Source organism: Neophocaena asiaeorientalis, unplaced genomic scaffold, assembly GCF_003031525.2.
Source record: "Neophocaena asiaeorientalis asiaeorientalis breed wild unplaced genomic scaffold, Neophocaena_asiaeorientalis_V1.1 scaffold77, whole genome shotgun sequence".
Taxonomy (NCBI): domain Eukaryota; kingdom Metazoa; phylum Chordata; class Mammalia; order Artiodactyla; family Phocoenidae; genus Neophocaena; species Neophocaena asiaeorientalis.
The window spans coordinates 5992096-6015004 of NW_020174645.1; the positions used below are offsets into that span (position 1 = coordinate 5992096).

Consider the following 22909-nt stretch of genomic DNA (forward strand, 5'->3'; position numbering starts at 1 on the left):
GCCCCCCCCCCCCCCGCCGCCGCCACAGGTAGATATTTCCAAAGCAGAGTTACCGGCTGAACGTTATTTTGACCTAAAAATTACCCTGACAGTGGTCCTTGACTTCAGCTTTGACCGAATGGATGAAAAGACTCAAAACTATGAACTACATTTGTTGTGGTGACCATTTCACAACATATACGTATATCAAATCATTATGTTGTACACCTAAAATTAATATTAAATATCCATGATATCAATTAAAAATACATTTTAAAAAGAAAACTCGAACACTAAACAAGTCTGTGATATTTATAGGGCAACTGCGGTAGTATTGCAGTATCACCAGTTGGGTCTTTACACAAATAAAACACCTCTGTTGATCGTTTAGAATCCTGGTCCTGTTTGCAGAGGATCGTTTGTCATCCGAGTCTTGCTCGTTTGCACCCACGCATGCCTGAGAGTTCGCTAACCGTGGGCATCTTTACCTCTTACGTGGGTGTGCCCTCATTTACCAGTTCAGGACATGGCCTGCTGAGCTCAACATTTATTCTCACAGATGGTGCTAAAATAGTACGTGTTCTCAGTTGAGCAAAAGACCTGCGCACGTTGAGAAGAGTTTGTGATACAGGTTGAGAAGAATCCCTGTGAAAATCGGGTGAGAACTAGGGCATGGAACAGTCTACACGTGTGGAAACATGTTATTTTAAAATTAAATGTCTTTGATAGAGTCAAGAAGTTGAGAGTGGAAGTATGTAAATATGTATAGTTGATTACTGTATCATCTCCAAATTCCACTCTTTGCTTATTCATACTCCATGGTAATTGCCTAGCGAGTCCTTTCTTAGTAACAGTGTATAAAGGGTTGAAGGGAGCCAGGCAAGACCAGACATTTTCAAGCCCCTTTCACCAGATCCCAAATAGCCAATTTTACACCTCAAAGTACTGAAACGGATATATCTTCCTAATAAGTTATTTATTTAGCAATTATTAAATAACAGGCACCCTGCTAAGCCTTTTACATAAATCACACGATGTAAATTACATCCTGTTTCACCCTCGCAACTCACGAGGTAACATGGGAATTTTACCTAGATTCCACATCGAATAGTATTTGTGTGAAATACCATGTGGCGTGAATGTCTACTAGGAAGAGCTGAACAGACAAGTCACTCAAGGTTCCCTCAGCTATTAGCCATTTTTGTAGATTTTAGCCGACAAACCAAAAGGGCAAAGCGCAGGACCTTTTTGATTGCTATAAAAGATTTCCATTCAAGTTTAGCTTCGTTACCATCTTACAGCGAGTATGCTTGCTGCTAAGATGAAAGTCTCGATTTTTAAACGGGACGAGTAGGATCCGGTCTCTGCCCTTAAACCCAATTCTCAGCGCCCAACTGAGGTGCCCTGGACTGAGGCGGGGTCTGGACGGGTCTGTCGCTCGCGGGGAGCCTCGGAACCCACGCAGTGGAAGAAAGAGGCGGGCGCTAGGGCCTGGGGAGAGAGCAGCAGACACCCGCCGAGTCCGGTTTCCGGGTTTGGCTTGCTGTCAGCGGCCCTCGTCACGTGAACATGCCGTCACGTGACAGCGTCTGTGGGCCTCGCGTCGGGGTAAAGCCGATCCGGTTGGATTGCAGGGAAAAGGGAGCGGTGGGGCAAGATGGCGGCGCACCTGTCCTACGGGCGAGTGAACCTGAACGTGCTGCGCGAGGCGGTGCGTCGCGAGCTGCGCGAGTTCCTGGACAAGTGCGCGGGAAGCAAGGTGAGGGACAGTGCGCGGCGACACCGCCCTCCGGCGCCGTCCGGCCTGGCCTGATCAGGTCCTTGACCGACCGCCTGGGCTTCAGGTGTACGAGGTTTCCTAGGGCTTCCAGGAGGAGAGCTGGCGGGAATGCTAAGTCGGGGAGAGGGGCCCGCTGGTGGGGCCTGGGGCGTCCAGCCCGCAGTCCGCGTGGCATCGTGATTGTTTCATGGCAGCAGAATAAGCCACCTAAGCCACCGTGCTGTCTCAGCCTCTAGTGAACCAGCTTGTGGTCAGGTCGAGGGGCGGATCTGGTGCCCCCGAGCTCCCACGCCAGACACGGGAACTGGTGATGCGGGCCCGGCCCAGGGACGTAGCTGGTCCAGTGTCCATTCATTACAAAGATCATATGTGTCATTATAAGTCATACCCTCAAAAGTATGAAGCACCAGCACCTTACAACCTGCTGCTCCCTCGGATTATGAGAAGTTGTAGCTATTTGAGGTTTTAACGTCGGCTTCCTTAAATAGTATTGTTCCTCCTGTTAGACGTTTATTAGCACCCAGCTCACGATGGAATCAGAAACCGTAGATTAGAGACTTCATAGGATTTCTTTTAAGTGGTATTACCTCTCCTCTCTCCCCTTAGGATTTATCAGTCCCTCTAAGTAACTGGCAATACAACTCTGAAGAGAAAAGGAAAATTGGGGAAACTCAGGAATCAGTATTAGAAAAAATAGGACCTCAAGAGGTAGAGTGGATGCTAGAAGCAATTGAAAGAAAACAAAAGCAGGCTAAGTCCTACGTGCCCAGTTCAAGCTCAGGAAATAAATGTGAAATCTGAATGAGATCATGGATTGTATCAATGTCAATATCCTGGTTGTAATACCTATTGTACTATAGTTTTGCAAAATGTTTCCACTGGGGGAAACTGGGCAAAGTGTACTAGGGGGTCTCTGTGTTGTTTCTTACAACTGAATATTAATCTACAGTTATCTCAATAAAAATTTCAATTAAAAATGAAAGAAAAAGAAATCACACTGGAGTTTAGCAGTGGTAGGGTCCCAGAGCACTACCCTGTAGGGTCATTAAGTCTTAGGTTGGAGTCCTGACTCCCTTATACTGTGTACGTCCAAGGTCCCTATATGGCCTTGGACGTTACTTAAACTTTCTGAGCCTTTAAAAATTTCCTCTTCTGGGACTTCCCTGGTGGCGCAGTGGTTAAGAATCCTCCTGCCAATGTAGGGGACATGGGTTTGAGCCCTGGTCCGGGAAGATCCCACGTGCTGTGGAGCAACTAAGCCCATGCACCACAACTACTGAGCCCACGTGCCACATCTACTGAAGCCGGTGTGCCTAGAGCCCGTGCTCCGCAACAAGAGAAGCAGCCACAATGAGAAGCCCCTGCACTGCAACGAAGAGTAGCCCCTGCTCGCCGCAACTAGAGAAAGCCCGCATGCAACAAGACCCAAAACAGCCAAAAATAAAAATTAGTTTAAAAAATAAAGTATACAATTCAATTTAAAAAAATTTCCTCTTCTGTCAAAATAAGATTTGTAATACCTATATCAGAGGTTTTAATTTTTATAATTCGATTATATGATACTTATATATAAAATACAAGTTGAGGACTTCCCTGGTAGTGCCGTGGTTAGGAATCCGCCTGCCAATGCAGGGGACACGGGTTCGAGCCCTGGTTCATGCCGCAGAGCAACTAAGTCCTTATGCCACAACTACTGAGCCTGAGCTCTAGAGCCCGTGAGCCACAACTACTGAGCCCGAGTGCTACAACTACTGAGCCCGAGTGCCACAACTCCTGAAGCCCGTGCACCTAGAGCCTGTGCTCCGCAACAAGAGAAGCCACCGCGATGAGAAGCCGTAGCCCCCACTCGGGAGAAAAAGCCTGCGTGCAGCAAGAAAGACCCAATGCAGCCAAAAATAAATAAATTAATTAATTAAAAAATAAAATAGGGCTTCCCTGGTGGCGCAGTGGTTGAGAGTCCGCCTGCCGATGCAGGGGACACGGGTTCGTGCCCCGGTCCGGGAAGATCCCACATGCCGTGGAGCGGCTGGGCCCATGAGCCATGGCCGCTGAGCCTGAGCGTCCAGAGCCTGTGCTCCGCAACGGGAGAGGCCACAACAGTGAGAGGCCCGCATACCGCAAAATAAATAAATAAATAAATAAAAATAAAATGAAAGTTGAGTTGTTGCAATTGGCAGTTTCCATATGGTTCAGTCTAATAATAATACCATGACACAGATACACAGCAAAGTACCGTCCTTCTTTCCTTTGAGGACAATGACTAGGTCTTAACTTTCCCATTTACCACCAGTAACATCACTTACCCTGATGCTATTTTTTAAGACCTGTAGGATATGAATGTGGCCAGAGCCAGTTACAATCTTTGTTAATTCAGACATTGAGGCCAATAGTCCTACTACGTATGACTGCTATTTTCTGTTGGTATTGTTGAAATTCCTGATATTAACTGTAATGAGAGAATGTTTCTCCCCTCTTATAGGCAATAGTTTGGGATGAGTACCTCACAGGACCATTTGGCCTGATTGCACAGTATTCACTACTGAAGGTAAATACGCTATTTGGGTTTTGTTCAGGGATTGATAATTCTGTACTTTAGGGACCTCCCTGGCAGTCCAGCTATTAAGACTCTGCGCTTCCACTGCAGGGGGCGAGGGTTCGATCCCTGATCTGGGAACTAAGATCCCGAATGCCGCGAGTTGCGGCCATAAATTTAAAAATTAAATTAAAAAAAATAATAATTCTGTACTTTAGTAATAATAATAAGTTTACATTTCCTCCTGAGTAGTTGGCTTGCAAGGCTGTTTGGTTTTTATAAACACCGATACCAATGCCTGGCTAACATTTTGTATACAGCAGTCCTTCGGCTGATGACTCTATGCTGATCCTAATTACTAGCATTGTATTATGTGACTGTTACCTGATGTCTTTGATAGTGCATCACGTGAGAGTCATTTAAATTCAGATACAGTAGCAGTGACTTTGTCCTGAAACCTTGTCCTTTACACAGCTGGCTTTGGGAAATCTAAATTTTGATAACAAAATATTGATGTACATTTGACTGGGAGTGTTTATGATGTCTGAGTCTGGATACCATACGTAAATTTCAGGGGTTTTGTTAACCTTTTGTGTGTGTGTGTTTTCCTAGGAACATGAAGTGGAAAAAATGTTCACGCTTAAAGGAAGTCGTTTGCCAGCAGCTGATGTCAAGAATATTATTTTTGTTGTCAGACCCAGGCTAGAATTGATGGATATAATCTCTGAAAATGTGCTCAGGTATCTCTCAGAGCTCTTGTTTGGGCCAAAAGAAGTTAATCCTTCTCGTGGTTTTAAATGTCCTGAGCTTTTCATTGTGAACCCCTTCTCTTGCCAGTACCTTGGAAAGTGGTCTTTTGGAAAAACTGGGACAGGCACGGAAGAATACAACGAAGAAAAGTGGGAAACTTGTGACATTGTTCAAACAGTTTGAGAGGGCAGTTATCATAAATCCCCATTCTTTCAGGACAGCTAAAAGTTTGGACGTGTATCAGTAGAAAGGACACTGATTTTAAAAACAAACAAAACACCTCTAATGGTTATACTGAATATAAGGTGCTTGAACTTCATAAGCAAAGTAAGAGCTGATTAAAATATTATTTAGCATCCAGTCTAGAGAGAGGAAGTTCTCTCAGCCCAGTCTGTACTCTGTGGTATAATCGATTGATGTGGCCCCTAAAATCTTAAAAGCATATGGGCTATTTTGAGAAGTCCAGTGTCGAGGAGAGATAGGAGTCAAGAGTGATGTTTTGTTTTAATATGAGACGCTGTGGCTGCATTGGTTTGGTTAAAGAACAATTTGTTTTCAACAAGACACAGATATCCTGCTTCAGTAAACCTGAGAGCTTTAATGCCCCCATAAATAGTTTAAGAGAAAGCTAGAAAATGCAGATACCGGCTATGAATCAACGCTTTCCTGTCAGGGAAAAAAAAAAGGGAGAGAGAGAGCGAGAAAGCGACTGTTAACAGTTGGGTCTGAAAGTCAATGTTCATATGTTTATCTAGCCAGCATTTATTTAGTGCCTCCTGTGTGCCCGGCAGTTTGAATAAAGTAAGTGAAAGAGTCTGTGACTCTAAAGAGCTTGTAAGCTAACAAATGTTCCTTCTTTTGCAGTGAAGACAGACGTGGCCCAGCAAGAGATTTCCACATTTTGTTTGTGCCACGACGTAGCTTATTGTGCGAACAGCGGTTGAAGGATCTAGGTGTTTTGGGATCCTTTATTCATAGGGAGGAGTACAGCCTAGATCTCATTCCATTTGATGGGGATCTCTTATCCATGGAATCAGAGGGTGCATTCAAAGTAAGTTTGGCGTTTTCTTTTTTAATGTCAGGCTTTAATTTTTGCCAAATTTGTGAACATGGTGGTCATGTTAATCTCAGGTGTACAGAGTGGAGTGATTCAGTATTTTTGCAGATTATATTCCATTATAGGTTATTACAAGATAATTAGGTGTAATTCCCTGTGCTATACAGTAAATCCTTGTTGCTTATCTATTTTATGTATTCTAGTTTGTATCTGTTGATCCCATACCCCTAATTTGTCCCTCCCCTCTTCCACTCCCCATCAGTAACCGCTAGTTTGTTTTCTATGTTTCTGTGCGTCGGTCTCTGTTTTGTGTATACATTCATTTGTATTATTTTTTTAGATTCCACATATGAGTGATGTTATGTAGTATTTGTCTTACTTCACTAAGCATAATATTCTCTAGGTCCATCCATGCTGCTGCAAATGGCAATATTTCATTCTTTTTAGTTTTTTAAGGAGCCTCCATACTGTTTTCCTTTTTCTCCACACCCTCTCCAGCATTTATTATTTGTAGACTATTTTTTTTAATTAATTTTTATTGGAGTATAGTTGCTTTACAATGTTGTGTTAGTTTCTGTTGTGTAGCAAGGTGAATCAGCTATACGTATACATATATCCCCTCTTTTTGGGATTTCCTTGTAGGTTCTCATTAGCTATCTATTTTATACATAGTGGTGTATATATGTCAGTCCCAATCTCCTAATTCATCCCACCCTCCCTCCCCACGCCTTGGTATCCATATGTTTGTTCTCTACATCTGTGTCTCTGTTTCTGCTTTGCAAATAACTGATGGCCATTCTGACAAGTGTGAGGTGATACCTCATCGCAGTTTTTATTTGCATTTCTCTAATAATTAACGATGTTGAGCATCTTTTCATGTGCCTATTGGCCATCTGTGTGTCTTCTTTGGAGAAATGTCTATTTAGGCCTTCTGCCTATTTTTTGATTGAGTTGTTTGGTTTTTTGTTATGGAGTTGTAGGAGCTGTCTGTATATTTTGGGAATTAAGCCCACGTCGGTCGCATCATTTACAAATATCTTCTCCCAGTCCATAGGTTGTCTTTTCGTTTTGTTTATGGTTTCCTTTGTTGTGCAAAAGCTTATAAGTTTGATTAGGTCCCATTTGTTTATTTTTGCTTTTATTTCTATTGCCTTGGGAGACGGACCTAAGAAAACATTGGTATAATTTATGTCAGAGAATGTTTTGCCTACGTTCTCTTCTAGGAGTTTTATGGTATCATATATTATATTTAAGTCTTTAAGCATGGCACGTTTTTAGAATTGGGTATTTATCTTTTCGTTATAAGAGTTTTAAGAATTCTTAATATATTCTGGATGCAAGTCTCTTACCAGATATTTGATTTGCAAATATTTTCTCCCATTCTGTGGGTTCTTTTCACTTTTTGGTGAAAGGGATATCCAATGCACCAAAGATTTTAACTTTGATGAAGTTCGATTTATCTTTTTTTCTCTTGTTGCTTATGCTTTTTGTGTCGTATCTGATCTAAGGTCACAAATTTACTCCTATGTTTTCTGCAAAGAATTTTACGATTTTGGTCCTACATCTAGGTCTTTGATGGGTTTTGAGTTTATTTTTATCTGATGTGAGGTCGGGGTCCAACTTCCTTCTGCATGTGCAGATATGCATGTGGATATCCATGTGTTCCAGCACCATTTGCTGAAAAAGTATATTTTTCTCAGTTAATTGTCTTGGTACCCTTGTCGAAAATCAATTGTCCCTAAATGTGTTTATTTCTGGTGTCTCAGCTCTACCCCATTGATCAGTATGTCTGTCCTTAATGCCAGTAACACACTGTCTTGATAAATGTAACTTTGTAGTAAGCTTTGAAATTTGGAGGTATGAGCCCTTCAAAGTAGTATATCACTTTTTTTCTTTCAGTTTGTGGTGTTTCAGTCTTAATAAATCCTTCTCTACCTGAAGACATAGAAAATCTTGTATTTTCCTTTAAAAGTTTTAAAGTTTTGCTTTTCATGTTCAGGTCTTTAATTCAGCTTGAACCATGTGTTTGGAGTGTGTGGTGTGAAGTAGGGACTAATTTATTTTTATCTGTAGTTTTCCATATGAGGCTTATTTATTTTTTCCATATAGTGCCAGTTGTTCCAGCGCAGTTTTTCCCCACTGATTATTTTCGGCGTGTGTTTGTTAGCGAATATGCATATCTTTGTTCCCCAGTTCTGGATGGTTTTTCCAAATGTAATTTTATATATTGGTTTTGTTTACAACTTTATTTTAAAGAATGCTTTCTCTCATAAGAATATTACTTTATGTTGAAAAAAGTAATTTGAAAATCTTTCGTAAACATAATCTGTGTACATGAAAATTTTCTTTGAGTAAGAAAGGGTACAGAATGAAAAGTAAGCCACTCTCCACCCAATTCTCAAAATGCCATACCTCCCAGAAGCAATCACTATTACTCGTTCTTTTTTAATTTGTTTTCGGAAGTGCTTTAGGCAGCTACAGCCCATAGTATATATGAGCTTTTATTCAAATGGTAGCATATCCTATATAACTTCGGTAACTTAAGTTATTCTCTTAATAATATATCTTGGAGTCATTTTCTACCATCTATGAAAATACTTTTTTATTCTTAGCTGAAGCTGCATACTGTTCCATTGTTTGGATGTACAATGATTTATTAAGTCAGTCCCCTTTTGAAGGACATTTTGTTGTCTCTCATCTTATGCTTTTAGAGGCAGTGCTACAGTGAATTACCTCATGCATAGATCACTGTACACGTGAGCCCTGTATCTGTAGGCTCTTTTTTTTTTTTTTTTGCGGTACGTGGGCCTCTCGTTGTGGCCTCTCCCGTTGCAGAGCACAGGCTCCGGACGTGCAGGCTCAGCGGCCATGGCTCACAGGCCCAGCTGCTCCGCGGCATGTGGGATCTTCCTCGGCATGAGGACTCTCAACCACTGCGCCACCAGGGAGGCCCTGTATCTGTAGGCTCTTTACCTGCCTTTGACATTTGTCTATTGACTTAGCTTATGGTAGTTTTTGCTATGCGTACTTTTTTAGTGTAATCATATTTATCTGTATTTCCTTCTTTGAGTTATGCGTATGTGACGTTGATGCTGCTGGTCTGGAGACTAGAACTTTTGAGAACCACTGGTGTTGTGCAAAAAATTATTTGAAACTCTTTCTTCCCTAGTATGTTGTTACAGTGACCACTGCTTTCAAAGAGTGAACCTGAGGAAGAGCTCAGTGGCGCCACCGATGAATTTTATAACCAGGAGAGTTTCTTGGCTCTTCTTTTCAGCCATGTTCCCCACTGATTTGCTTACAGTAAATCTCTTCCAATGATGGTACAGATTTCCCGTCCCCCAACATTTTATATGAAAATTTACAAATATACAGAAAAGTTGAAAGAATGGTACAGTGAACACCCGTATACTCATCACCTAGGTTCTGAAATTAACATTTTGCTATATTTGCTTTATCACGTAGCTATAATGGTATACCCTCGTGTAATTAATTCACATCCGTGTAATTAATGTGAATTGGTAGCAGCTAAGGAAAACCTGTCCTGGCATGACAAAACCTGTCCAGAGGAGAGATCTCCTGTTTATTTAACCGCTGGTTTGCAAAAAAGAACAGAATTCTTTTCTGCTGAGAATTTCAAGCCCTTGGCTTATATATGTTCACTTAAGATTCTATTTTAGAAGTCAGAGATTTCGCCTGGTTAATAAAGCTGAGAGTTCTACCTAATGTTAAATTCAAGCCCGATTTCTGATAGAGTTGAGGTCATTTTACTTATTTATGTGATTTTAAACAGTGAGCATCATTTAGCTTTTCGTGGCATCAGGAGGCACGTGTAGATCTCTCTGTGCTTTGGGGCTGTGATTATGACCGTATTGCACTGCACAAAACGTGGGAATCAGAGTTCAGCTCATTGAACTCTAATGCTCAGTCACAGGGCTTAAACTATCGGGACCTTCATATGTATATATAGAAATCAGTATACATAAAATCTACCTACCTCCTTTGTAAAAACTGCAAGGTAGGGCTTCCCTGGTGGCTCAGTGGTTGAGAGTCCGCCTGCCGATGCAGGGGACACGGGTTCGTGCCCCGGTCCGGGAAGATCCCACATGCCGCGGAGCGGCTGGGCCCGTGAGCCATGGCCGCTGAGCCTGCGCGTCCGGAGCCTGTGCTCCGCAACGGGAGAGGCCACAACAGTGAGAGGCCTGAGTACCGCAAAAAAAAACAAAAACAAAAAAACTGCAAGGTAGCGGACGGTAGAGGCCTCCCTTCTGAGGCGGCGGTGCGGGCGCTACCCGCTGGGGCTCTGCTCCCCCGCACGAGCCCGCGCATCCTTCCCGTCGAGGTCCCCGCGTGGCGCGACCAGGCCCGGTGGCACGGATGTTTCCATGCAGGCGATTTTGACAGCAGTCATCATACCAAGCTATTATGAAATGTGATGTCAATCTGGAGGACGGATAATATATAAGCCAGTTCTTGACACGCTGTCTACACGGAAACCTCTGAGACCACCAGTCCACTTCACTTTGCCATTGAACATGATCCCTATAAGCATATAATACATAATTGTTGAAATGTAACTAAAATGTGGAAAACATGTATATCTTCTTCTGGCTCAAGGAATATTATTATAAAAGAGTTAAAAACTGTGGCCTTTCATTTATACAAATGGAAAATTGTATTGACTTCTCTCAAGTAGTAAGGTAAGGGAAGAAAAATAAAGTGTTCTCCAGCCCATGCCCTAGTCACAGTACCATATTTTTTTCTCCTTAAGACTTTCAAAGCAAAGTTTAAAGGACCTGCATGATTGAATGAGTTTATGTTGTCCATTTAATAATTTTAGAATGTAAAGTTTTCCTTAAAAGGTCTTGCTTCTTATATGGTGTGTGCTAGGCTGGCTGGTGTTATGTGAGTGAAGCACTATAGTTTTAGTTAAAATCAAAACCGCAAAAAAAAAAAAAAAAAAAAAAAAAAAATCAAAACCGCCTACCGTTTTGTTCCCCAACCTGACGTAAGAATTGCCTACAATTAAGTCAGGAAAACAAACACATTCCAAGTAGTTACAAGTACACCTGTTTAAAATTCATTTTCATTGGTTTGATAAACATAGAAAACAAAACAAAACAAACAACAAACAAAAAAACTGCCAGGTATTCTATCGTGTAGGCATGTGGGACTTTGGGGTCAAAAAATATGTGTATTTGAATGTTAATGGGTATTAGCATTTGTCCCTCCAAAATGTCCTCATGGCTTGAAATACCAGGTGATTCCACAAGCACAGAATACAGGGATATTAGTACAAATAACCATCCCAACACCAATTATAATAGAGCAAAAAATTCAAGATTAATATGTCATCAACTCTTAAATTTTTTAAAAAAGAATTACGAAAAGAATGTCTATAGTAATACAACTTTTTAAGTTTAAAAAAATGAATACGATTTTGAGAGATATTCCCTAATTTGTTTTTCTTGAATTTTTAGCTTAACTCTGCTCTGATAGGGAGTTTTAGGTAATTTTTCAAGAAAGTATGTCTTCAGACATTCTTGAGTTGGACATGTCTTATGCAGTGAAATGTTAAAATCATCAGACTTGGAAGAGCCGCCAAGCACTCTCCCCAGGCTCTTTCCAGGCACAGCCCTCCTTCCTCCCTGGGTGGAGCACATGAGTCCCACCCTCCTGTGCTTAAAGCCTCCAGTGTACCCTCCCTCCTGGCTTTGGAAGCTAGAAGCACGTTGGGAGGGTCGGTGAGGGGTGTCTGGTACAGTGTTCCATTTTGACTTATGAGTGGATGATGATTGTAAAAAAAAAATAATAATCCAAAGCATTTCTAATAATAAAAGCTAATATTTGTTAAAGACTTACTATATGTTTCAGGTACTGGGATGAAATGTTTTACATGCAATTACCTCATTTAATCCATATACTATGTTGAATATACTCCCTTCTGCAGACCATAAATAAGGCACAGAGAGGTTACCTAAGTGGCCGAGGGCACCAGTTGGGAAGTGACACAGCCGAGGTTCAGATCAAGACAACCAGAGTCGAGAACCTGTGCTCTTACCCATGTCAGAACTGCTAGAGTCTCTCTTCTCACTTCCTAGCTGGTTGTGTGTATATTTTTTGGTCCCTTTTTCTATGCAGAAAAGTATAATTTTGTCTACTTTACAAAATATACCCTGTATATTTTATAAGGTAAAATATATCTTCTGAAAATGAGATCACTCTCTAAAGATTCTTCAGCTGCCCCTTTCTCATTTCTCAAGATGTTATGGCCTTCATTTGCTGTCAGTACATATGAAATTGGCGTCATGTTTGTAAAAACTGCCAGGTATTCTGTTGTGAGGTCATCTGGGACTTTGGGGGGTCAAAGAATATGTGGCCCTCCCACGGTGTCCTCCTAGCCTTTACACTCACAACGGTGAATGAGAAAGCCCAGTCCCTGTGTCAGTCTTTCTTAATCAGTGGCTTATTCAAGAGCTGATAAACTAAGAGGCGTGCCTTCCAGAAGGCCCTGCCACGGGAGAATTGCTGCCATAGCTGCCCCCAACGGCAGAGCTGTTGGGCTCCTGGCCTGGGCTGCACCCGAGTCTGCAGCTTCCTGGCAAAGTGGGGAATTAGTGGAAACGGTCTTACCCAGTGGCTGCGTAGTCCCAGCGCCTGACAGAGGTGGGTGCCTCATGCACCCAGATGACCATGACCGTAACCGGCCCTTCCTCCCCGCAGGAGTGCTACCTGGAGAGCGACCAGACCAGCCTGTACCACGCAGCCAAGGGGCTCATGACCCTGCAAGCTCTGTACGGGACGATCCCCCAGATCTTTGGGAAAGGAGAGTGCGCCCGGGTGAGAAACGGCAGGTGCTTCTGGTGGTGGAAGAAGGGTCCCCTGGTCCCCAGGAAGGGAAGGAGTGGGAATCTGTTTACAAATACAGTCAATCCTTTTTATCTGGCAATTCACCTATTTACTGAAATTTATTTGTAGCCCCCAAATCAGTATTCACAGTGTTTTGTGGACATGCTCAGAGTGGCAGTAATTTGAGTTGTCCAGTATGCATGTTCCCAGCTGAGGTCACTCAGAGCAGCCCTGTGCCTTCAGCTCATACCATAAACAAGTGTCCTTTTTGCTGCTATATAATGCCATGTGCTGCTCAGTGCCACTTTTTTTTTTTTTTTTTTTTTGCATTTTTGTGCTCTTTTTGATGGTGATTTTGCTGTTTAAAATGGCCCCCAAAGGTGGTGCAGGAGCACTGTCTAGCGCTCAGAGCGCAGGGAGGCTGTGATGGGCCTTAGGGAGAAATCTCGTGTTAGATGAGCTTCGTTCAGGCCTGAGTGATGGCGTTAGAGAATCAACGTCATATATTTAATGTGTCTTTAAACAGAAACACACATAAGACAAGGTTATATATTGATCAGATGACAAAAATGTTATAACCAGAGGTTCGCGGCACCCTAAACCTGATTGCCCCTCGGGGCAGTGGTTCGGTATTTGCTGGTTCAGTATTCACAGCAACTTTATAGAACAGAGCTACTGTGAATAACAGAAGTAGACTCTGAATTAGGCCCCGTTGAGAAATAGCTGCTGCCACTGGCTAAAGTGTAAGTGTTGGGACAGGCAGCCAACAGCGAATGCTTTTCTGTAGCTGCTTATTTCTTACCCATCTCACTCTTCCACCGTTTTTCTCCTCTTTTCACTTTTTTGATTCTTTCCATTTTTAGCCAAATTTTTAATCTGCTTATTCCCAGGAGGGTCCCACCTGATCCCATGTTTTGTTTCCAGCAAGTGGCCAATATGATGATCAGGATGAAGAGAGAGTTTACAGGGAGCCAGAACTCAATATTCCCTGTTTTTGATAATCTCTTGTTGCTCGATCGGAATGTGGATTTGTTAACGCCTCTTGCCACTCAGCTTACGTATGAAGGACTCATTGATGAAATTTATGGCATTCAGAACAGTGAGTAAAGTAACACCTACTTTTACTAATAGGTAATCTGATAAAAATATCCAAAAGGCCGTTTTTTTAGAAGGTGCTTCCTTTTCAAGTAAATCAGAGAATATTTGAAAAAAATTAAAATGCTGACTTTAGACCTGCAGACGCTAGGATTAAACGACATCTGAGGGACTTCCCCAGCAGTCCAGTGGTTAAGACTTCACTCTTCCAATGCAGGGGGCATGGGTTCAATCCCTGGTCAGGAAACTAAGATCTTGCATGCCGCACGGTGTGGCTAAAAAAAAAAAAAAAATTAAACGACATCTGAGCAAACTACCATTGTCCATCACACAAGGGCTGGCTGATGTTTACTACACAGGACTGTGCTTGCCCGCTGTGAGCGGAGGCCAAGGGCTAAATAAACAGATGGCTCTGCAGTTGGAAAACATAGATGCCGTGGCAGGCAGTTGTTCAGGAAAGCTTCTGGAAGAGGTGCCCTTGGTACTGGGTTTGGAAAAAGGGGTAGAGTTTGGGGGGGTTGCTGGCGAGGGGCAGGTGGCATAATACCTGCAGGGAACCATGGGACGACCAGCTTGCTGAGGCAGAGAGCACAGCTGGGACATTCTGGGGAAAAGGCTGATACGGGAGGTTGGGACACTCGACGGAAGATTTGAAGGCCTGCTAGAGTTTAGGCCTGACAAACTGTTGGGGTCAGAGGTCACAAATGTTTTATTTCATTTTGGTCCACATGATGTTTGTCTGTTTGTTTCTGTCAGCATTTAAAATTGGAGAAAATTTTTAATAATAATCCTGATGGATGCCATGTCTTTTTTTGTTTTGTTTGTTTTGGTTTTGTTTTTGTTTTTGCGGTACACGGGTCCCTCACTGTTGTGGCCTCTCCCGTTGCGGAGCACAGGCTCCGGACGCGCAGGCTCAGCGGCCGTGGCTCACGGACCCAGCCGCTCCGCGGCATGTGGGATCTTCCCGGACCGGGGCACGAACCCGTGTCCCCTGCATCGGCAGGCGGACTCTCAACCACTGCGCCACCAGGGAAGCCCTGCCATGTCTTTTTTTAAATTTATTTTTATTTTTTTGGCCATGCCACACGGCTTGTGGGATCTTAGCTGCAGGGATCAAACCCAGGCCCTTGGAAATGAAAGCACGGAGCCCTAACCACTGGACCGCCAGGAAATTCCCATATATGCCATGTCTTTAAAAACATCTGAAGCTCTGGCGACCCCGAGGTCACATTCCCACATTGCAGCTGGTGCCCAGCAGAGATCCCGCTTTAGACATGCCCCTGTCTCCAGTTTACGACAGGTCCCACCACTCCCTCTGTCCCATCCAGGCCCCCTTCTCTGGTTTCCATCAGCCCCTGACCTCTATTGCCATCCTGAATTACATCACAGGGAGCCAAGGAACAGCCTAGAAGGAGAAAACACAGAGACAGAAAACAGAGTAGTGGTGGCCAGAACTCGAAGAGGTTGGGGAGTGACTGCTTATTGGGTGTGGGGTTTCCTTTTGGGATAAAAAGGTTCTGGAACTAGGTACTAGCTGTGGTTGTACAAAGTTGTGTATGTACTAAATGCTACTGCACCGTTCACTGTAAAATGGTTAAAATGGTAAATTTTATGTTATGCGTATTTTAACCATAAGGATGGATAGATAGCCGAGGGGATGGGTGAAGACACAGCCGTGAAGAGGGGTTTCCACAAAACAAAGAGTCTTTAGTGATAAAGTTGTAAAAAGTCTTATTTTTAAATTATTTGTTCCAAAAGATGACATCTTAAATACTTTTTAAAACTCCATTTCATTGACAGAGGAGTTCTGTGCTGGATAGTAGGTGGGAGTCAAAGAAACGAGGTAGCAGGGCTGTTGGAAAGAAAAAAAAAAACAAAAACCAGAAGGAAACAAGGGTGCCTCTCCTCTCATGGTCCCAGAGAGTGAAACACCCAGGAGACCATTAAAGGGAGCTAGAGTTTAGAGCAGGGAGATGACCTGTGAGGCAGCCTCAGGGGGCTCTGTCTAAGACAGGTGAGAGGTAGGAGGGGATTCTCCAAGAAGAGAAGGAATATGTATAAATTCCCAGTTTCTCTGCAGGAAGTTTTTTCCATAATATGAGTCAAATATCAGTTAAGGGAAAATTGGAAAAATAAAGAAGGAAAACATAGATCTCCCATTATCCCTGAAGCCCTACCCCCCAAACCTTGGGACAGCCAATGTTAATATTTTGGTGTATTTCCTTATAGTCTTTTTCTATGCAGAGTTTATTTTAGTTAACAAAAAATAAATAGCATCAGCTTGTCCAAATTATTCTGAACCTCTTTTTTTGTCGTTTTTTTTTTCACCTCGCGGCTTGCGGGGTTCCCCAACCAGGGATTGAACCCTGGCCCTCGGCAGTGAAAGCTTGGAGTCCTAACCACTGGACCGCCAGGGGATTCCCTGAATCTCTTTTTTGATTTGGTATAATATGAGCATTTTCTCAGCATATGCATAATTTTAACAGCTTAATTAAAATCCATAATATATATTATACCATGATTTGCATAATCCTTCCCCTAATGTTGGGCATTTTAGGTTGTTTGGGGTTTTTTTATGGTTATAAAAACATCTGTATACAAAAAACTTTTTTCATATAGCATATTACTTTCTTTCGCTACATTCTCTGATGCGGGATTTTGGGGTCAAAGGTGTTAACGTTATAAGGCCCTTGATTCATATTGCCAAGCTTCTTAGAGTTAAACTGGTTTATAGGCAACTCATAAGGGCGTGTGGGGTGTTCCCGGAAATGGTGACTAAGTTGGTTTGGGAGGAACAGAGATGGGAGAAGAGGGTTAAGGCTGCTTAGTGGAGGGACTGGCTGCTGTGCTGAGGAATTTGGGAGCTTGTTCTAGAGCGGGGTGGACAACTTCTGTAAAGAGCCAGATAGCAAATATTTTAGGTCATGCAGTGCCTCTGTGGAATCTCACTTCTTCTTTATAATGTGAAAGCAGCCCCAAATGAGACATAATGAAAAGGCATGGCTTTGTGCCAATAAAACTTTATTTATAAAAACAGGAAGTGGGCTTTCAAACTATTTTCGACAACAACCTATAGTAAGAAATATATTTTATATCATGACCTAGTACATGCACACATATGTGTGTGTGAAACTGAAGCAACATTTTATTTAAAAGAAAAACCACCCTACTTCATGTGATGCACTATGGGATTTAATGTTTTGTTTGTTTATAATGCTAATTGCAACCCACCAACTTGATTTCATGATCTACTAATAGGACATGACTTACAGTTTGAAAAATGCCGCAAGATAATGGGGAGAGCCTTGTAATTTTTTTTAAGTGAAAAAGTAACCTGATCCCTGAATAAGTTCAGGAACTGGTCATTGCTGCAGTGCTTCAGATAGGTGCCCCCAAAGAAAAGTGGAACCATGATATGAATATTAAAGAGTCACTACATTCTGTACTTTGATCGTGGAAAAATCAAAACCTCAGTGCTATACTCCAGTTTTTTCTAAAGCCGGCTTCCATCCTCTCCTAAGTTGGAAGATTCTGTTTTGTGCTGAGCACTTGACTGGTTCTTCCATTAAATGCACGCAGAGCCTTGTTCCCTTCCACTGTTGTTCAGGTTACGTGAAATTACCTCCGGAGAAATTTGCACCTAAGAAACAGGGCGATGGTGGTAAGGACCTTCCCACGGAAGCAAAGAAGCTTCAGCTGAATTCTGCGGAGGAGCTGTATGCTGAGATCCGAGATAAAAACTTCAATGCAGTGGGCTCCGTGCTTAGCAAGAAAGCAAAGGTGATCTCTGCAGCGTTTGAGGTGAGACGGTTTGGTTGTCATCCTGATTCTGGCTAGACTGCCCACCCCATGAAGGAAGGAAGAGCTGCCAGAAGTGCAGCCACTAAGCAGAGCTGCAGTTCTCATCCTAAGAAACTGCGGACTCAGCCATTGGAGGACCCAAGATTTTCTTTTTAAACTTCTTCCCAGACCCATGAGAAAAGGTGTTAAGTTTTTCTCCTTTTGGGGGAGAAAGGGGTAGTGTTTGCAGTTTACAAGCTTTCACCATAAATATTTGTTTTACCTTCCTTTTAATTATTTCCTACCTCACTTAAGAGGAGGGCAGCTGTTAAAAAAAAAAGAGGAAGCCAGCTGTACTGTAAATAAAATATCCTCTATAATAGAACTTGCAATTTGGGCCAAAAGCTCCCAGTTTAGCCAACATGCAGGGGAACCCTGCAGATGCGGTAGGTGATAATAAGAGTGAAATCCCAGCAGCCCAGAGCTTTTAAATTGGCGGCTTCATTATCACCTTCCTGCCTCCTCTTGTCCCACCACTGATTTATTCTTGGTTAAAGCTCATTTTTGAAACATGCGAATTCAGTAAGATGCTGAACTCTGTGTATTTAATCTTTGGAAACATAAATTGGGAGAATTTTTGAAGGCTGATTTTTTTTTACTGAGTGTGTATTCCAGGTTTCATCTTTCTTAGGAATTGTGTTTGCTAATTGATTTTCTTCAAATTTCTGAAGTTACTTTTGGCTTAAATTGCTAAATTTTGCAAAAAAAAATTTCTCATCACCCAGGAAGGTTCTCTTTATTCATGGACAGTATTCAAGATTGAGTTCAGCAGTAAGAATGGATTTTTTTCTATTATGGAGGAAATGTTTTGCCATTTATGTTCCCCTCTTAACATGTCTTTGTTTTAATTTTTTTTACTCAGAAATGTTTGTGGACAACCTAGTACTGTCCCCCACAAATACTAATCACAATATGATCTGATGCCTGGAAAGAAAAAACATTAGGCATTTGCTCCCTTAAAAAGTACTAATGTGGGCTCCCCTGGTGGCGCAGTGGTTGAGAGTCCACCTGCCGATGCAGGGGACACGGGTTCGTGCCCCGGTCCAAGAAGATCCCACATGCCGCGGAGCGGCTGGGCCTGTGAGCCATGGCCGCTGAGCCTGTGCGTCCAGAGCCTGTGCTCCGCAACGGGAGAGGCCATGACAGTGAGAGGCCTGCGTATCGCGGAAAAAAAAAAAAAAAAGTACTAATGCAGTGAACGGGAACAACGAGCCTATCTTTTCTGTTTTTCTGGGTCATGTTGGAGGTGGGTTTGGCCTGATTTATTTGTATTCTGTTCTTTCTCATTAGTATAAATTAAATGTCCTCTAAGCAATACAAAGAACAGAGCACTTAAAATATTTTCCCCGCTCAACGGTTCTGCTGTTTTCCGTGTTTCAGGAGAGGCACAACGCCAAGACCGTTGGGGAGATCAAGCAGTTCGTTTCGCAACTGCCCCACATGCAGGCAGCAAGGGGCTCCCTCGCAAACCACACCTCGATTGCAGAGCTAATCAAAGATGTAACTAGTGAGTATCCTTGGGAATGATCATGCTCACCTGGGGCTGACTTGCACACACCATGACTGACACCGTGATCACTGGCACCACAGTACTCCCTTGGGAAGGTCAGCTCTGTTTTAACACTGTATGTTATTCTCAGCATTAAGTATTTGAATGTTTATAGTCAAAAATGTTCCCTTTGTGGTTAACTCAATTTTTTTCATTATTAAAATCACGTAATCATATGATAAAATATTTGGAATGTCAAAAAGAGAAAAAAATTCTTCCCATAACATGAGGCGGTTAATTTTTTCAGTCTGGTTTTTTTCCCGTTGTTAAGGATTACTTAATTAGAGCAGCATCATGTTTCTGTTTTAGTTCTTGTTTTTCTCTTGAAGACTCTGCAGAATTGGTAGAGAGCACATGTTAAGTATTTTGAAAGGGCTTGGAAGATGTGTTTACTCATTAAAACACAGGCTGTAAAAGCTGAGTTGGAGTTTGTTCCATGCCCTGTTTTATAAAGTATACTTTGAATCTTATATAAAAGTGTTGGAAAATCAGTCCATTGTTTTCATATTAATAGAAGTAGAAATCAAGTGAAACTGGGTTGGATCTGATGATGCAAGTAAAATGCTCTTTCAAAATTAGCTTTCATTGATACTGAGAAAAAATTCTTGAGTCCTTATTAGCGTCCTAAGGATAGCAAAGGGGTGCAGTGGTCGACTGTTTCTGGATGTCATTTAGGAGCTCAGGGTTGAAGGGGTTTCCATGTTTCTTAGAAGATTCTTTTCAGGTGACGATTTGAACTTTTTGCTTTCTTTTGTGTGTGTCTTGTTTCTTAATCATGCTCTGTGTATAAAAGGGTTAACATTAATTTCTTAGTTACAAATTTGCTAATTCCATTTTAGCTTCTGAAGACTTCTTTGATAAATTAACAGTGGAGCAGGAGTTTATGTCTGGAATAGACACTGATAAGGTATGTGTACAATAAAACTGTTCTAACAAATAATTGATACCTTATCAAACGTAAGATTATAGCTAGAAAAGCAATTGCTTTGATTCCTATGCCTTGTCTACATTTTTTTTTTTTTAAGATGTTGGGGGGCATTTTCCTGGTGGTGCAGTGGTCGAGAATCTGCCTGCCAATGCAGGGGACACGGCATGAGCTACTGAGCCTGCGCGTCTGGAGCCTGTGCTCCGCAACAAGAGAGGCCGCGATAGTGAGAGGCCCACGCACCGCGGTGAAGAGTGGCCCCCACTCACTGCAACTAGAGAAAGCCCTCGCATAGAAATGAAGACCCAACCCAGCCAAAAATAGATAAATAAATAAATGTATAAGATGTTGGGGGTAGGAGTTTATTAATTAATTTATTTATTTTGGTTCACGGGCCTAGTTGCTCCACGGCATGTGGGATCCTCCCAGACCAGGGCTCGAACCCGTGTCCCCTGCATTAGCAGGCAGATTCTCGACCACTGCGCCACCAGGGAAGCCCCTTGTCTACATAGTTTGAAGAGCAAATGCAAAATGTGAAAACAGAGATTTTATCAAGTGTCATATATTTAACATTATCCTATGCAAGGCACTTCCTGCAGTGCATGGAGAGGTGAGACCCAGCCCCTAAAATCAAAGACCTTTAAGGACTATAGTAGATAAATGAATAGATTTGCTTTCTGAGAGGATTGATCATATAATTTCCCTTAAATATTCACTTCTATTACTAAATTTAAAATTATTCGATTTATGAAAATTCCCATCTTCTAAAAAGATTCCTGTCACTTTATGCTGATAAATTGCTGCTATTATGGTCACACACCCGGGACATGCAGCAGCCTCTCCCGAGGTTGTCCGTGGAGACAGGTGAGTCCAGACAGGCCGCTGGATTGCCTGCGTGTGCCCTCACTGCCCTGCACTCCCCATCGCTGGTGTGTCTCCATGGTGACAGGGATGCGTGTAGCAGGGGCAGAGGAGCTACTTCGGAGGGGGCTTAGGGACAGTGAAAAAAAGAATGAACCGTTCTCCCACTCATCTCCTTTTTTTTTTTTTCATGTTTTGTTTTATGTTGGAGTCGAGTTGATGAACAATGTTGTGTTAGCTTCAGGCGCACAGCAGAGTGATTCAGATACGTACATACATACATATACACACACATATATAGGAATAGATTATGGTATCTTTTCAAATTCTCTTCTCATCCAGGTCACCACACGATATTTGGCTTTGGAAAATAGTGGTAAATATCAAGTTCTTTAGGTCCCTAACCGGATGCTGGCACCGGTGTATATTTTGTTTCCAGGTCAGCAGTTACATTGAGGATTGCACTGCCCAAAAGCATCCGCTGATCAAGGTGTTAAGACTAGTTTGCCTCCAATCCGTTTGCAATAGTGGACTCAAACAGAAAGTTCTGGATTATTACAAAAGAGAAATCCTGCAGGTCAGTATAGTTTTAAATTGCTAATTTGCCAGGGGAGAAAACATCTTTTTAAAAAAATACTTCCCAAAGCTGCTATTTTGGTATAGTGTTTCCACTATCTTTTAAATTTTTTAGTACATGGAGGGATTGTCCTTGGTATTCACTGTTTACTGTGTTTGCATAATAATAACAATAGCTAATGTTTAGTGAGCTTTCACTATGTGCCAGGCTCCATTGGAAGAGCTTTATGTGTATTCATTTGTTTAATCCTTACAACAGCGCTGAGTTGTATACTCTTACCATCCCCATTTTATGGATGAGAAAACTAAGGCACAGAGTAGTGCTATAACTTGCCCAAGGTCACCAGCTAGTATGTGGCAGAGCCAGGGATAAAACCCAGGCAGCCAGGGTCTAGTGCTCTTGTGGTTAACCCAACTATTCGATGGAGGAAGGGAACTTTTTGCACATTTCTGATGATGATTCTTTAGCCAGCTTACTTAAATCAAGCCTGTTACTTTATAATAAGGAAAAGCCCACCATTGTTTTTAAAATTCTCCCTTCTGTTTAAAAATGTCTCAGGCACTATTTATTTGCTATTACTAGTCACAGTTAAGTATGTTAGTGTTAAAACTAAATACTCATTCAGGTTGGGATTGGGGGGTTTTTGTTTGTTTGTTTGCCTTTTAAAAAGTTACACAAATGACACATGCATTCTCATCATATAACGTTCAAGCAAAGCAGAAGTACATGGTGCAAACCATGACCTCCCCGCCTCCCCCCATTTCCCTCCCTGGAAGGGACCAATGTCAGCAGGTTGCTTTGTGTGCTTCCAGATTCCTGCCTTTGCATCTATGTACAAAGAATGTTTACATACACAGACCATGGGGCGAGACCAGCTGGATCCACGTCCCAGCTCTGTTACTCATTAGCTGTGTGACCTTGGGCAAGTTATTTAAACTTCTCTATAAAATGGAGATAATAGTGGCTACCTCGTGGGGTTATAATAAGAATGACTGAGTTAACGTATGTAAAGCACTTAGAACACACCAGTGCCCCCCGCCATAGAAAGTATTATATAAGTGTTAGCTATTATTATTACTTACTATATCTTTTTTAACAAAAATAAAATCCTACT

At 42.2% G+C, this 22909-nt stretch overlaps 1 protein-coding gene across 3 annotated transcripts in view; it reads left to right on the forward strand.

Moving 5' to 3' along the window:
* Positions 1-1581: 1581 nt before the first annotated feature.
* VPS33A (VPS33A core subunit of CORVET and HOPS complexes) overlaps positions 1582-22909 on the forward strand; it is a 28686-nt gene continuing 7358 nt past the window's right edge. For 2 of the 3 annotated variants that reach the window (XR_003005002.1, XM_024758549.1), the window contains exons 1-10: positions 1582-1738; positions 4239-4304; positions 4905-5032; positions 5907-6093; positions 12823-12939; positions 13873-14047; positions 17651-17844; positions 19264-19390; positions 20272-20339; positions 21658-21795. Coding sequence is in view for 2 of the 3 variants with exons in the window: in XM_024758549.1 (XP_024614317.1) it covers positions 1637-1738; positions 4239-4304; positions 4905-5032; positions 5907-6093; positions 12823-12939; positions 13873-14047; positions 17651-17844; positions 19264-19390; positions 20272-20339; positions 21658-21795 (1302 nt within the window). In the remaining variant the exon portion in view is untranslated. The remainder of the gene's footprint in view (positions 1739-4238; positions 4305-4904; positions 5033-5906; positions 6094-12822; positions 12940-13872; positions 14048-17650; positions 17845-19263; positions 19391-20271; positions 20340-21657; positions 21796-22909) is intronic. The other variant, XM_024758550.1, reaches the window with a different exon arrangement.